Below are 17,100 nucleotides of genomic sequence, written 5' to 3' on the forward strand. Positions count from 1 at the left end.
TTTGAATGTTTGGTAGAATTCTCCAGAGAAGCCGTCTGGTCCTGGACTCTTATTTTTGGGGAGGTTTTTGATTACTGTTTCTATTTCCTTACTTGTGCTTGGCCTATTCAGATTCTCCATTTCTTCCTGATTCAGTTTGGGGAGATTGTAGGAGTCTAGGAATTTGTCCATTTCTTCCAGGTTGTTCAATTTGTTGGCATATAGTTTTTCATAGTATTCTCTTATGATCTCTTGTATTTCATTGGTATCTGTTGTGATTTCTCCTCTCTCATTCCTAATTTTATTTATTTGCGATTTCTCTCTTCTTTTCTTGGTGAATCTGGCTAAAGGTTTGTTGATTTTGTTAATTTTTTTAGAAGAACCAACTCTTTGTTTCATTGATCCTTTCTATTGTCTTTTTTGTTTCAATATCGTTTATTTCTGCTCTTATTTTTATTATTTCCCTCCTTCTACTGACTCTGGGCTTTGTTTGTTCTTCTTTTTCTAGTTCTGTTAGGTGTCGTTTGAGGTTGCTTATGTGAGCTTTTTCTTGTTTAGTGAGGTGAGCCTGTATTGCGATGAATTTCCCTCTTAGGACTGCTTTTGCTGCATCCCAAATGATTTGGTATGTCGTGTTCTCATTTTCATTTGTCTCCAGATAATATTTGATTTCTTCTTTAATTTCTTCAACGATCCATTGTTTGTTCAGAAGCGTGTTGTTTAGTCTCCACATTTTTGCACCTTTCTCTGCTTTTTTCTTGTAGTTGATTTCTAGTTTCATAGCATTATGATCAGAAAAGATGCTTGATATTATTTCAACTCTCTTGTATTTATTGATGTTTGCTTTGTTTCCCAAAATATGGTCAATCCTTGAGAATGTTCCATGTGCACTTGAGAAGAATGTGTAACCTGCTGTTTTTGGATGAAGTGTTCTATATATATCTATTAAGTCCATCTGGTCTAATTTTTCATTTAATTCTATTATTTCCTTGTTGATTTTCTGTCTGGATGTTCTGTTCATTGGTGTTAATGGTGTGTTGAGGTCCCCTACTATTATTGTATTGTTGTTGATGTCTTCTTTTAGTTCTATTAAGAGTTGCTTTACAAATTTTGGTGCTCCTGTGTTGGGTGCATATATATTTATAAGTGTTATGTCTTCTTGGTGGAGAGTCCCTTTTATCATTATATACTGTCCCTCTTTGTCTTTCTTTATCTGTTTTGCTTTGAAATCTACCTTGTCTGATATTAGTATAGCGACACCTGCTTTCTTTTGTTCATTATTAGCTTGGAGTATTGTTCTCCATCCCTTCACTCTGAGTCTGTGTTTGTCTTTGGGGCTGAGGTGTGTTTCCTGGAGGCAGCATATTGTTGGGTCTTGTTCTTTGATCCAGCCTGCCACTCTGTGTCTTTTGATTGGGGAGTTCAATCCATTTACATTTAGAGTGATTATTGAGATGTGGGGGCCTACCACTACCATTTTATGTCTTGTTTTCCAGTTTTCTTCCATTTCCTTTGTTTCTCGTCCCATGGTTTAATCTGTTCTGATGAAGAGCTGCTACTCTCTGTTGTTGTCCTTCTACTTATCTCCTCTGCTCTTGGTTTTGTAGCCCCTTTCCTTTTTTGGATTTTTCAGGAATGAGGGTTTTCCTGAGGATTTCCTGAAGAGGAGGTTTTGTGGCAATGAACTCCCTTAATTTTTGTTTATCTGGGAAAGTTTTTATTTCTCCATCGTATTTGAAGGATATTTTCGCTGGGTAGAGAATTCTCGGCTGTAGATTTTTGTCCTTCAGATTTTTGAATATATCATTCCACTCTCTTCTAGCCTGTAAAGTTTCTGCTGAGAAATCTGCTGATAGCCTGATGGGGGTTCCTTTGTAGGTTAGTTTCTTTTGCCTGGCTGTCCTTAGTATTTTCTCCTTGTTGTTGACTTTTGCTAGCTTCACTACTATATGCCATGGGGTTGGTCTTCTTGCATTGATAAAGTTGGGAGATCTATTGGCTTCTGTCACATGAAGATCCATCTCTCTCACCAGATTTGGGAAGTTCTCAGCCATTATTTCTTTGAATAGGCTTTCTGCCCCTTTCTCCTTCTCTTCTCCCTCTGGTATACCTATAATCCTTACGTTGCATCTCCTAATTGTGTCTGATAATTCTTGGAGAGTTTCTTCATTTCTTTTTAGTCTTACTTCTCTCTCCTCCTCTGCCTGAAGCATTTCTATATTGCCATCTTCCAAATTGCTAGTTCTTTCCTCCATATTATCGGCCCTACTGTTCAGTGCATCTAGATTTTTCTTAATCTCCTCTATTGTGTTCTTCATTTCCAATATTTCTGTTTGGTTCTTCTTTATCGTATCAAACTCTTTTGTGACATAGCTCCTGAACTCGTTGAGTTGTCAGTCAGAATGCTCTCTTAACTCATTGAGTATTTTAATGATGGCTGTTTTGAAGTCATCATCATTTAGGTTATATATCTCATTTTCTTTGGGATTGTTTTCTGTGTATTTGTTATTTTCCTTCTGTTCTGGAGATTTAATGTATTTTTTCATATTGCTTGATGTTGTTGATTTCTGCCTCCGCATAGAGATAGAGTTTAGTTGCTCCTTCCACTTGTTTCTGCTGCTGTGGTGGGGGAGCAGCTGTTTATACTGCACCAACCAGGAACCCTATCCGCAGTTGCTAACTGGGCCTGGGCCCCTCCTCGTAGTCACAGTGGTCCTTTGGATTGCCTCCTCTGCCGTGGGGGCTGTCACAGGGGGGCTTCAGGCTGCTGGTGCCTACTGTTGCAGCCCACCTAGACGTGCTCCCTCCTTGGGGTCTGCAACGGTGTTATGGGCTTTTCCAGCAGCCAGGGGTAGGATCACTTATATTTGTCGCTCCGTCACTGTCGGCACCCACAAAATCTCACTTGTCCACTATGGGTCACAGCAGAGCTATTGGCATCTTCTACAGTCTGTGGTTAGCTCACCTAGCTATGCTACTTTTGTCCCGGGGTCTTCAAGCCTTGTGGCTGCCGCATGGGTGCTTTCTACTAGTGCTGTGCAGAGGCTTTCCCTGAGGCTGCTGTGAGCCTGTAGGGTTTCCCCCTAGGCTACGGAGCTGGGTGGCTGGAACTCCACCCAGCCCCAGTCCTGTTCCCCAGGAACTCGGGGAGCCCTTTGCCCTGTCTTGGGGATAGCCGGAGATCCTGATTTCAGTGGTAGCTGGTCAGCTGCTGCCCTGCCTGATATTCTCCTCTCCAGGACCTTCCCGGTGTTGTGGATCCTGGGCGTGGCCCCTCCGCTAATAGCAGACAGAGAGTTTTGTCTGCTGCCTGGGCGGAACTCTGGAGCTTCCCCTCCAGGCCACAGGGGCGGCTTCTGGAGCTCCCCCTAGCCCCAGTCCCCTCCGAGATCTCCGACAATCCCTTACCCTACGGGGCGGGCAACGGCAGCTGGGGGGTTGCCTCGCCCTCTGGGGTTCTCTCCGGGACTTTCCCGGAGTTGTGAATGCTGGGCGTGGCCACTCCGCTTATGGCAGACAGAGAGTTTTGTCTGCTGCCCGGGCAGAACTCTGGAGCTTCACCCAGCCCCAGTCCTCTCCGAGATCTCCGGCAATCCCTAGCCCCACGGGGCGGGCAACGGCAGCTGGGGGTCGCCCCCCACTCTGGGATTCTCTCCGGGACTTTCCTGGAGTTGTGAATGCTGGGTGTGGTCCCTCCGCTAGTGGCAGACAGAGAGTTTTGTCTGCTGCCTGGGCGGAACTCTGGAGCTTCCCTTCTGGGGCGCGGAGCCGGCCTCTGCAGCTTCACCCAGCCCCAGCCCGTTCCGAGATCTCCAGCAATCCCTAGCCCCACCGTGCAGGCAGTGGCAGCCGGGGGACCTCCGTACCCACAGTGATTCTCTCTGGGACCTTCCGGGCTCCGTGAACACTAGGCAGGATCTCCCCGCCAATGGCGGGGAGAGACTCTCCCCGTGGGCTCAGGTGTGTAACTCTAGAGTTTCCCTCTGCATTTAGGAGTAATTGTGGGGGGTTTAGGTAGGGTTCTGGTCACCTGTTTCCACCATCGCTCCTCTGTTGTGTGCTCGCTCCTGCCCTAGATGTGTGTTGATCTTCTGGGGGCGTCCATTGGAAGAAAGCCGCTTGCAGGTACTAGGCTGTTCGGTCGGGGTCAGAGAGTTTTCACCTATTTCCACATCCTCCCAGAGGAAAGTCCATCCGCCTTCCGATGTATAGTCGCGTGGGTCTCTCAGACGTCCTGAGATGCTGTCTGGATATCCTTTGTTAAGCGATGAGTGTCCAAATAATTGTAGACTCAAAGGGGGAGAGACAAAGAGGACTACTCACGGCGCCATCTTGGATCCTCCTCCTTGTTATCTTTTTTATTGTTTTGCTAGTCTCTATTTCATTTATATCTGCTCTGATCTTTGTTATCTTGTTCATTTGGAAATTAGTTTGTTCTTCTTTTTCTAGTTCCTTGAGGTATAAAGTTAGGTTGTTTATTTCAGATTTTTCTTTTTTCTTTCTTTTTTCTTTTTGAGGAAGATTAGCCATGAGCTAACATCCACCACCAATCCTCCTCTTTTTGCTGAGGAAGATTGTCTCTGAGCTAACATCCATGCCCATCTTCCTCTATTTTATATGTGGGATGCCTGCCAGAGCATGGCTTGATAAGCAGTGCATAGGTCCACACCCAGGATCTCAACAAGTGAACCCCAGGCCATCAAAGTGGAATGTGCCAACTTAACCACTGTGCCATTGGGCTCGCCCCTCTTTTTTCTTAATGTAAGAATTTGTGGTTATAATCCTCCCTGTTGGTACTGCTTTTGCTGACCTATAAGGGGTATGCTGTTTCCATTTTTATTTTTTTCAAGATAATTTATGATTTCCCTTTTGATTTCTTCTCTGACCTATTGGTTATTCAGGAATGTGTTAATTTGCACATATTTGTGAATTTTTCCATTTTCTTTGTGCTATTGATTTCTAGTTTCATTACACTGGGAAGATACATGGTATGATTTCAATCTTATTAAATTGTTAAGACCTGTTTTGTGACCTAACATGTGATCTATCCTGGAGATGTACCATGTGCACTTGAGAAGAATGTGTATTCTGCTGCTGTTGCATTGAATATTGTATATATGTCTGTTAGGCCAATTTTGTCTATAATGTTGTTCAAGTCTACTATTTCCTTATTGATTTACTGTTTCATTAATGATTTTCTGTCTGAACTTTCTATCCATTATTGAAAGTGGCATATTAATGTCTCCTACTATTGTTATATTGCTGTCTATTTCTCTTTTCACTTCTCAACATTTGCTTTATATATTTAGGTACTTTTATGTTGGGAGCATATATATTTATAATTGCTTTATCTTCCTGCTGAATTGACCCTTTTATGATTATATAATGTCCTTCTATGTCTCCTGTGACAGTTTTTAACTTAAAGTCTATTTTGTCTGGTATAAATATAACCACTCTTGCTTTCTTTTGGTTATCATTTGCATGGAGTATCTTTTTCCATCTCTTCACTTTCAGCCTATGTGTGTCCTTAAACCTGAAGTGTTTCTCTTACAGGCAGCATACAGCTGGATCTTGTTTTTTTACCCATTCATAGTTGATCAACTAGTCTTCAACCAGCATGCTAAGAATACACAATGGGGAAAAGATTATCTCTTCAATGAATAGTGTTGAGAAAACTGAATATTCACAGGCAAAAGAATGAAATTGGACCTCTATCTTACACCATACACAAAAATCAACTCAAAATAAATTAAAGACATAAATGTTTAAGACCTTTCTGAAATTGTAATTCTTCTTCCCAGAAGAAAGCATTGAGGAAAACCTTCATTACATTGATCCTAGAAATGATTTCTTATATATGACATCAAAAGCAAAGACAACAGAAGCAAAAATAGACAAATGAGACCACATCACACTAAAAAGATTCTGGACAATAAAGAAAACAATTACCAGAATTAAAAGGCTATTATGGTATGGTAGAAAATATTTGCAAACCATATATCTGATAAGAGATTAATATCCGAAATTTACAAGGAAGTCTTACAACTCAATAGCAAAATCAAACAAAAACACTAAAACACATTAAAAAATCATCAAATGACTTGAATAGACATTTAACCAAAGAAGATATGCAAGTGGCCAAGAGGTGTATGAAGAGGTGCTATCACTAATCATCAGGGAAATGCAAATCAAACCATAATGAGATAACACCTACACCTGTTAGGATAGCTATTCTCAAAAAAAAAAAGATAAGTATTGATGAGGATGTGGAGAAAAGAGAGCCCTTGTACACTGTTGATGGGAATGTAAAATGGTGCAACCGCTATAGAAAACATTCTGCAGACTCCTCAAAAAATTAAAAATAGGACTACTATATGGATCTAGCAATCTCACTTCTGAATATTTATGCAAAAGAACTGAAATCAGGATCTTGAAGAGCTATCTGTACTATGAACAGTGAACATAAGAGCTATGTTCACTGTAGCATTATTCACAATAGCCAAGATATGGAAACAACTTAAGGGTTCATCAATGGTTAAATGGATAAAGAAAATGTGGTATACATATACAATGAAATTTTATTCTGCCCTAAAAAATAAGGAAATTCTGCATATGCAACAACATGGATGAACCTTGAGGTCACTATACTAAGTGAAATATGACAGTTACATAAGGACAAATACTGCATGATACCGCTTATACAAGATATATACAATAGTAAACATGTAGAAGCAGAGAGTAGAATGGTAGTTGTCAGGAGCTGGGGAATTGAGAAATGGGAAGTTTCCATTCAGTTTCAGTTATGCAAGATGATTAAGTTCTAGAGATCTGCTGTCCAACATTGTGCCTACAATGAACAATACTGTACTGTACGTGTAAACATTTGTCAAGAGGGTAAATCTCATGTTGCATTTTTATCACAGTAAAGAAAATAAATATCCATTAAAAACCTACAGATAGGGGCTGGCCCCGTGGCCGAGTGGTTGGGTTCGTGCACTCCACTGCAGGTGGCCTAGTGTTTCGTTGGTTCGAATCCTGGGCGCGGACATGGCACTGCTCATCGGGCCATGCTGGGGCGGCGTCCCACAGGCCACAACTAGAAGGACCCATAACAAAGAATATACAACTATGTACTGGGGGGCTTAGGGAAGAAAAAGGAAAAAAATAAAATCTTTAAAAAAAAAAACCTACAGATAACATTATACTTAATGATAATAATCTAACACTTTTTCTCTGAGACTGGGAACAAAGCAAACATGTCTGCTCTCACCACTTCAATTCAACATTTTCCTGGAGGCCATAGAAAGTTTGATTAGGCAAGGAAAAAAAAAACACAAGTAGATTGGAAAGGAAGAAGTAAAACTATTTTAATTCACAGATGACATGATCATGTATATAGAGAATCTTAATTAGGGGATTAAAAAGGTACTAACATGAATATTTAGTAAGGTCATAGGATACAAGTTTATTATACAAATATCAATTGCATTGATGTATACTATCAATGAATAATTGGAAAACAGAAGTTAAAAATACCACTTATAATAGCATCTGAAAGCAAGAAATGCCTAGAGATAAATCTACCAAACATTGTGCAAGGCCTCTGACAGTACCAAGAGACGTACTCTGACAGTACTAAGAGAAATTAAATATGACCTAGGGAAATGGAAAAGCGTGTCACGTTTATTGACTGGATGACTCAATATTATTAGATTGTCAGTTTTCCCCAAATTTATCTGTAGATAATATGCAATCCCAGTCAAATACCAGCAGGATTTTTTGTAAAAATTTAAAAGCTGATTCTGTGTTGTATATGAAAATGCTAAGGACTTCTAACAGTCTACACAATTTTAAAGAACAAATTTGGAGGACGTCGTGATTTAAGGCTCTACTATAAATTTCATTAATCAAGTCAGTATGATATTGGCATAAGGATAGACATACAGATTGACAGAAGAGAATAGAGAATCCAGAAAAAGACCCACTCAATTATGGTTCAATTAATTTTTCAGACCATTTCTTAAAAGTTTAAAAATAATTATAAATTCACAGAAAGTTACAAAAATAGTTCAGAGATGTCCCCTGTATATTCGCCTTGTTTCCACTAATGGTCACATCTTGCATAAATATATTACATTTAGAAAACCAGGAAACTGAATTTGGTACAATGTCTGTATTTAACTCTACGCCATTTTATCATGTGTAAATTCCTGCAACCACCACCTCAATCAGGAACTAGAATTATTCCATCATCATCATGATCTACTGATATCTACATTTTACTAGACTGAGCGAAATGTAGAATTCATATCTCCCTTTAAGCTCTTTTACCCTCTCCCATTTTTAATATAATTATCTTAAATATTTCCTACACATACATTTGGAACCATATCAGATAGTGTTATAATTTTGCTTCAGTCATAAGACAATTTAGAAAACTCAAGAGGAGAAAGAAAGTCTACCATACTTATCCATATTTTTGTTTACCATGTTCTTTGTTTCTTTCTGATGTTGCGAGGTTCTTTTGTTTCCTTTCTGTTTAGAGAACTTCCTTTAGTCATATTTTAGGGTATGTCTGCAATTGACAAGTTCTCTAAGCTTTCCTTCATTTGAAGGAAAATGATTCCTGAAGGATAATTTTGTCAGATGCAGAATTCAGAGTTGACAGTTATTTTGGATTCCATTGTTTCTGATTAGAAATATGGTATCATTTGAATTACTTTTCACCTATATATAAGATATAGTTTCTCTCTCATTGTTTTCAAGATTTTTCCTTTGGTTTAGTTTTCTGAAGTTTGATTATGATGCGTGTTGGCATGAATTTCTCTGGGCTCATCATGTTTGGAGTTGTTCAGTTTCTTGAATCTGTAAATTTATGTTTTTTGCCAAATTTGGAAATGTCTTTTGCCATTATTTCTTCTACTACTTTTTCAGTCTCACTGTCGTTCTCCTCTCATGATAACGTGAATGTTAGCAGTTCATTATAATTCCACAGATCTTTCAGGTTATGTTCATTTCTTTTCAGCGTATTTTCTCTCCGTTGTTCATATTGGGTAATTTCTATTGTTCTGTCTTCAAATTCACTAATTCTTTCATCTCGCCTCTCCATTCTGCTGTTGAGCCCATCTATTGAGGTTTTTTTTTAAATTTGAGTTACTATATTTTTTCAGTTCTAAAATTTGCATTTGATTATTCTTTATATCTTCTATTTATTTACTGATACTCTATTTTTTCATTTGTTTCAAGCATGTTCATAATTTCTTAGAGAAGCATTTTTATGATGGCTGCTTTAAAATATTTATCAGATAATCCCAACATCTGTGTCATCAGTGATAGAATCTATTGATTGTTTCAAGTTGAGATTTTCCTGATTATGGGTATGATGCATTATTTTTGAATGTTGGGTATTATATTATGAAACATGGATGTTATTTAAATCTTTTGCTTTATCAGGCTTCCTCTGACAGCACACCACTCTGGGAAGGGAGGGTGCCATTTTGCTACTGCCGTGTGGTAATGATGGTATGGATGCCCAACTCAGCTCCTTTGACACTCTGGGCGTCAGACATGTCTCATTATTGCTCCCTACATGACCTCCACTGACACCATGATGGTGGATGGTCACAGAAAGATGTGATGACAGGAAGACTAGCAAGATGGCAGTATGAGAAGGTCTTGGCAGACTGTTGCTGAGTTTGAAGATGGAGGAAAGAAGCCATGAGTAAAGGAATGTGGGTTGCCTCTAAAAGCTGAAAAAGGCAAGAAAACTGATTCTCTAGAAACTCTAGAAAGGAAGAAAGCCCTGCTGACACCTTTATTTTAGCCCCGTGAGACCCACTTTAGACTTTTGACCTCCAGCACTGTAAGATAATAAATTTATGTTGTTTTAAGTCATTAAGTTTGCAGTAATTTGTTCCTACAGAGTTGGAAAACTAATACAGGTGTACAATGTATCTTATCATAGAGTAAATTTCCATTTCCCTGATGACTAATGAAGTTGAGTTCCTCATAGGATAACTCAAATTCATTAGTCATCAGGGAAATGGAAATTATTCTATAAGAAAGGTCCAGGAACAACTGAATTTTCATGAAGAAAAAAATGGGCCTCAATTCTTTCTTTACACTATATACAAAAGATGACTTATGAGGATCATAGATACAAACATAAGATCTAAAACTATAAAACTTCTAGAAGAGAGCATATGAAGAAAATATTTGTGAACTATGGTTGGCGAATATTTCTTAGACATGATACACAGAGAACCATAAAATAAAAAAAAATTTTTATCTTGATGTCACCAAAATGTAAAACGTTTCTCTGAAAGACATTATTAAGAAAATGAAAAGGCAAGTCATGAACTGACAGAAGGTATTTGCTGTTAATATATCTGACAGATGAATTGTATTCATGACATGAAAAGAACTATTGTAACTCAATAATAAAGACGCAAACAGCCTAATTAAAAATGGGCAAAAGATTTGTATAAACACTTCATAAAAGGATATATATATAGCTGGCCAATAAGCATCTGATAACTTTTTTAGTCATCAGGGAAATGAAAATTTATTCTGTTCTATGATGAGATACACTTTATACCTATATTAGTTTTCTATCTCTGCAATAAAAAAACTACCATAAACTTAGTGACTTAAAAAACACAAGTTTATTTACAGTGCTGGAGGTCAGAACACTGAAATGGGTCTCACTGGGCTAAAATCAGGTTGTCAGCAGGGCTTTCTTCCTTTCTAGGGCTCTAGAGGAGAATCTGTTTCCTTGCCTTTTTCAACTTCTAGAGGTCATCCATATTACTTCACTCATAGCCTCTTTCCTCCATCTTCAAACCTAGCAACAGTGTGCTGAGTCCTTCTCATACTGCCATCTTGCTAGTCCTCCTCTTGTCATCACATCTTTCTGTGACCACAGCCAGTAGAGGTTTTCTGCTTGTAAAGGATTCATATAGGACCACTTGGATGATCCAGGATAATCTCCCAAGGTTGAGGTAGGTCCTTAATTTTAGTCACATCTCTCAAGTCCTTTAAGCCATGTAAGGTAATGTATTTGCAGTTTCCAAGGATTAGGACGTGAGCATCTTTTTGGGGCAGGGGCATTATTTTGCCTACCACCACACCCACTATAATGGTTAATATTAAAACATCAGACAATACTAAATGCTGGCAAGAATGTGGAGCATCTGGACTCCTACATTGCTTATGAGAATGCAAAATGGTGCAACTATTTTGGAAAACAGTTTCGCGGTTTATTCAATAGCTAAGCATGCATTTACTCTATGACCCAGCAATTCCACTCCTAGATATTTACCCAAGAGAAATGAGAATATATGTCTACAAAAGTTGGTGTTCACAAATGTTCATAGCAGCTTTAAGCATAATAACACAAAATTGGAACAACTCAAATGTCCATCAATATGTCAATTGATACAAATGGTAGGCTATTCACACAATAGATACTATTTGGCATTAAAAAAACCAAACAACTAATATGAGCAACATCATGAATGAATCCCCAAAAAATTATAGTAAAAGAAACGTATGGTTTGAGTCCATATATAAGAAATTCTTGAATAGGAAAAACTGATCTATTATGACAGAAAGAAGACAGGTGGTTGCTCGTGCCAGGCATAGGGGGCAAACAGACTGCAGTCAAGCTGGAGAGAACTTTGGGGTAATGGTTACAACTGTGAACTCATTTGTCAAACTGATCAAACAATATATTTAAAATGTATTCATTTTATTGTATGTAAATTAGTCCTCAATGTGTTTGTTTTAAAAGGTATAACAAACAAGGCAAAAAGTAGTAAACTAGATTGATGAATTAAATAGAAAGTTAAATACAGTTGAAGAAAAAAATTGTAAATAATACGAGGAAATAACACATAATACAGCACAAAGCAATAAAGAGAAAAGACTATAAAGAGAAGGCATTAAGGGATAGGAAGGATAACATGTACGGGACCATAAGCCTTTGAGATGACTTCTGGAAAGAATGGAGAGAATAGAGACAAGGCAATAATTAAGGAATGAAAAATGTCCTAAGTTAATCAAAGACATGGATCTCAAGAAGAATAAATAAGAGAAATGTATAATTAGATATAACATAATGAAATTAAATAATTCTAAAGATAAAGAGATTTCAGAAGTCATCATTCTTTAATAATTTTATATGTATTAATTTCACACTTCCCTCTCATTCCTCCCCCCAGTGGATTACAAATTGTTTGAATGAAGAAACCCAATCTCATTCAGCACTAGGAACAGTCTTGGTAGAGGTTAAGAGCCTGAATCTGGAGTCAGAACTGGGTTACAGTACTTGTTCCACCATTTATTTACTCTTTGACCTTGGGCAAGCTAAACATTATAAGCTTCAGTTTTCTCATCTATAAAATAAGAATGAGAACAGTTCGTATGTTTTAGAATTATTGTATTGTTAAATGAAATCACATACATAAATTTATACCAGAGTGATTATCACATAAATGGTGGTAATGTTATCGGCTGAAGTAGGTGTTTAAAAACTATGTTTAATCATGACTCTAGACAAGTCACTTAAGCTCTCTGTGCCTTCATTTAGTAAAATTGGGATAAACGCTCACTATAAAAGATTGGGGTAAGGAGAAAATGAGTTAATATTTTGTGAGAGTGTTGTAAAATTACATGAAAATGCCAGAGGTTATTATTATTTCACCCTTAAATTTGCCAACTGTATTGTGAATACTGAACTAGCCACGGTGAGGAGTTTAAAAGTATTGAGAAAAGTGATTTCTGCTTCACAGTCTTATAATTTGACACAGAGGAGGGAAGGAATACAAAGATGCATAAAACCACCTATGACAGAACCATTTCGATATAAATAACCCCAATGATACATCAACATTCCAAGGATAGTTAACTAGAGGGCTTTGGAGCTGTAGGAGTCATGCTTCATTGCTTTAGGAAGCCTTCCTGCTAATACCAGTTCGCTCCTTCTACAAAACTTTCCCTCATGGAAGCTTTTTCTAAGCTCCAGACTTAGTAAAGTGACTTCTCTGTTCTCCTACTGCATTAATTGTACTTTGTGGACATGATTTGTTTATAGCTCTATCTTCTCCAATGAGAGTAATCCAAAAAGTGTAAAATCATGGATTTCCAATTACATTTCCAATCACAGTGCTTGGCACATAATAACTAGTAAATGGTAACTGCTGCTGTATCAGATATAATTGCAGCCTTGAAGGAATACATAAAGTAGTCACCAGGTATGTGCACAAATAACTGTTGAACATTTTGATGCGTGTCATAATGGCAGCATGAAACAAATAGAACATTGGCACAAAGGAAGGAATAATCCACTCATCATGGCAGATAGAGGCTCAGAGTAGGGCTCACAAAGGATGAATAAAAATTTGTTTAGCAGAGAGTGTAACAGGGACATTCTAGGGAAAAGTGATAATACATACAATGACACAAACTCGTGAAATATCATGGTCTCTTTAGGTAACTGCAAGTAGGTGAACTAGCTAGAGAATTAGGTTCAAGTGGGAGAGCAGTGAAAAAAGAAGTTTGGAAAAACCAAGAGGGTCAAAATTGTGGAGATCAGGGCCTGGCCAGTGGCATAGTGGTTAAGTTCATGCACTCCACTCCAGCGGTCCGGGGTTTGCAGGTTTGGATGAGGGCACGGACCCTCACACTGCTCATCAAGCCATGCTGTGGCAGCATCCCACATACAAAATAGAGGAAGATTGCCACAGATGTTAGCTTAGGGCCAATCTTCCTCAGCAAAAAAAAGTACATTGTGGAGAGCCTTGTATAAGAGAGTATAGTATCTGAATATTTTCTGCAGGCTTTAGGAGCCATGGAAGTATTTTAATATAGAAAAGTCATAGGTTAAAACTTATTTACTTTTAGCAATATTAATTGTCCTATATTTTATCCACATAGCAACATAGAACAGAAGTGTAAGAATTACATCTTTTATTCTCCAAATATGTTGCCTTTATATTTTAATCTTGATTTGCTTCAAGAGTCCATAGAAAATCCTTTCTTACCTTGTGATTGCCTTTGGGATGTCATCAAATGGCCACTGTGGTCCAAAGAGTCCACATCCACTGGCTATTAATGCAGTCATCTTGTCACTTTTCAAATTAATTTGAGTTCATGTTGCACATCTTAATGCAAAGGAGATTTCAGTTGAAAGGACTCTTTAAAATACATCCTCTTCTTGATGGTGGTAACATCTGTTTTCAACTAGTATGACATGAGTATAATTATGACATAATTAAGTGTCAGGACAGAGAGGGAGGTGGCCCTCTAGGAAAATAATCTCTGTGCTTTTCTCCTTCCCCAGGTTCTCTTACAGCCTGAACCATACTGTAAGAAAACAGTTGTCTGATATGTCAATCTGATGATCCTTAAAGACATGCAGTCAAATGAAAGTATTATCCAGTGTAAATAGAATATGTGTGTTAGTCACACATGTACACACACACATTCAGGAATACACAAAAATACCTGTGTCTGTGAATTGGTATATGTGGATATATATACATATTCAATTGGAAGTTCTCTGCAAGACAGCATGGCCATTGTTATGCTTTCGTGTGTGTGCTTTTGGAGAGATGCACATAGCATGGTACAGGAGGGGGAAGAGGATCTGAGTATATCCAGCCAGATCAGCTGTATGTATTAATTTAACCAAAATTTATGAGCAGGCATTGCTTTAGACTTGAGTATTCAAAAATGAATAGACATAATTCCTGACTTAAAGAACTCTATCTAAATCCAGTAGGGATACACAGAGTGAATAAATAAATGAAATTTGAAGTAATACATTCTACGATATGGCTACAATGTATTTCTATATAAATAAAGGCGATGACTGTAGAATCAGTAGACACTTAATGCCTGTTCTGCACAAGGCACACATTCAAGAATTGAGGCTATCGGATACAGACCTCACCTTAAAGGAGTTCAAGTCTATGACTAGGCAGTCAGGGAACAAGTAACTGGTGTCTCAGCCATGTTTCCCCCACATCTACATCCCAAGTCAAGTTTATTTCTTTCTGGATCCTGTTATTTTAAATTGCTCTTACCTATTGATTTTGTTCTTATAAAGAAGATGGCACACCATCTCTTTTCAATTTATTGCTTCAGTTCCATAATCTCTCACAATGATAGAAGTTTCATTTGTGTTAGAGATATTAAGTGAATCCAATCTCTCATTCAAAGCACATTAGTGCATCTTATGTGTTCCAGGCACAATTCAGAGCTAAAGTAGTAGTCTGGATAAGATAAATTCAGGCACTGGCTATATCAGCAACTGGATATTTCCTTGGAAGCCTTAGTAGCAGAATTAGAAAATTTTTAGAGCTAAAAAGCACATGACAACTACTACCGCACACGTCAGCTGGAATGAGTTGAAAGCTATTTGGTCACCAAGGAGTGCTCTCTCCTCTTCACCTCTTTAGGAAAGGTATTGCCATCACATAAGTGTTTGTGACATACCCTCTGGGTCATTAAGAACAGAACCAGAACTGCCAGTTCATTCCAGGTCAGTCCCTAGCAACTTCCAGTTAGCAACAGTAACTTTGAAGTTGAGTGAGAAATAATTTGTGCTTCCAGGGTTGAAATACCTTATGTTCCAGTGGGTGACATCATCTTGGCCTTTTAAGTGTGGGGCTGACATTAAATCATATGTTTTTTGGCTTTAAAACTTTTAACTTTTCTTTTTCTTTTCTTTCCTTTCTCTTCCCCACTCTTCTCTTTGTTCCTTCTTCCTCCTTTTCTTTCTTCTTTCTTTTTGTGTATAGACAGCATATGTGTCATAAAAATAACTGCATATTGGAAACAGAATTGTTTCTGATTTGGGAAATTTCCTGCCAAATCCCTGTCTCTTCAGTGTAGTCATTATCAGGAGAGGAAGTAGTTGTATATCAAAGACCCTGAGAAATGGTTGAAATAAGGTCAAAATCTTAACTCTGTGTGTTAGTGACAAAACAGGTTTAAAATTCATTTTGTTTCAGTTCACACTTCTGTCCACACTTGTCCACACGACCTTTTTTTAAAGAGAGAAGTAAAAAATGAGATGCTGCTATTGCAAGCTTGACAAATTGTAAAATATTTCTCTCAAACCAATCCTCTTCCTACCTTTCTCCCTCATTGACATAGGAGCTTCTTTTTCTTTCCAGATGAGTCAGATGAGAGGATGTCAAGATTGCTCTGAGTAAAAGATGCGTGTGTGCCATCACAAAAACAAAAAGTAAAACCAAAGTAAACCCAATGCCACTCGTGCACTTACTAGCGTTTGTTCTCCTCAGGACTTGGTGATCTGTATTTCTCTTGAAATGATCTCTTGACTGAACTCTATCGAATGATCTCCATAACCAAGTGGACGTGCTGGTGAAAATTCTTCCATCTGAACTGAGGACGCATTAACAGCTTAAACATTTTTAGCAAGACTGGTTTTATTTTACCTTATTAAAATATTTTTATGGCTCCCAGAATACTTTTTGTTTTTAGACCTTGAGATGCTGGGCTAGGATTCATTCCAAGGTGATTCTGTTACCAGTACATTCAAGTTTATAATATCATTAAAATTGAACAAATGTGAAAAGCCTGAACTGGAAAGTCAAACATAAACTAAAGGAACACATACTCTACTCTTTCATTTTGCTGGTCTATTTACTCAGAGCAAAAAGAAAATGAAATAGGCCATAGGAGGTGCTCAGTAAATGAGTTTTGAATGAATGTTTATAAACAAGGAGAGACAACACCAAATAAATTGAAACTTACTGGTGCTTTTTCATAAAGTAGTAGGTTCTGCATTTAATTTTTTGTGTGTTGGCCCTTAGAGTAAAGACTATATAGAAATTGGGACTTTTGCATTTTTCTCTCTTAAATAATAGTATCCCTCATGGGGAGAGTAGTTGACAAAAGGAAGATTGGATGCTTGTCCTCTATTTACTTCCACCTTAGTACACATTTATTTTGTTTCTGTTCTATTGGTTTCTTCTGACCCAAGGATAAATCTGTCATATTGCACTAAAAAACTCTATATAATCATGTGGCGGGAAGGGGGAGGAATATTTATTGAGGATATACTATGGGTTGGGCACTAACAGAAACAAA

The 17,100-nt window shown here is 37.9% G+C and overlaps 2 protein-coding genes across 5 annotated transcripts in view; one reads left to right on the plus strand and one right to left on the minus strand.

Annotated features, from left to right (window-relative positions):
* The window catches only part of KIFAP3 (kinesin associated protein 3), a 176,194-nt gene extending 160,698 nt beyond the window's left edge, over positions 1-15,496 (minus strand). For 2 of the 4 annotated variants that reach the window (XM_070591042.1, XM_070591044.1), the window contains exons 1-2: positions 15,066-15,496; positions 14,022-14,220 (exon numbers count right to left, since the gene is read on the minus strand). In XM_070591042.1, coding sequence (XP_070447143.1) covers positions 14,022-14,101 — 80 coding nt within the window. In that variant the 5' untranslated portion in view covers positions 14,102-14,220; positions 15,066-15,496. The remainder of the gene's footprint in view (positions 1-14,021; positions 14,221-15,065) is intronic. The other 2 variants (XM_070591043.1, XM_070591045.1) reach the window with 2 other exon arrangements.
* The window catches only part of NTMT2 (N-terminal Xaa-Pro-Lys N-methyltransferase 2), a 101,798-nt gene that overhangs the window by 12,596 nt on the left and 72,102 nt on the right, over positions 1-17,100 (plus strand). The window lies entirely within an intron of this gene.

This window comes from Equus przewalskii, chromosome 23, assembly GCF_037783145.1.
Source record: "Equus przewalskii isolate Varuska chromosome 23, EquPr2, whole genome shotgun sequence".
Taxonomy (NCBI): Eukaryota; Metazoa; Chordata; class Mammalia; order Perissodactyla; family Equidae; genus Equus; species Equus przewalskii.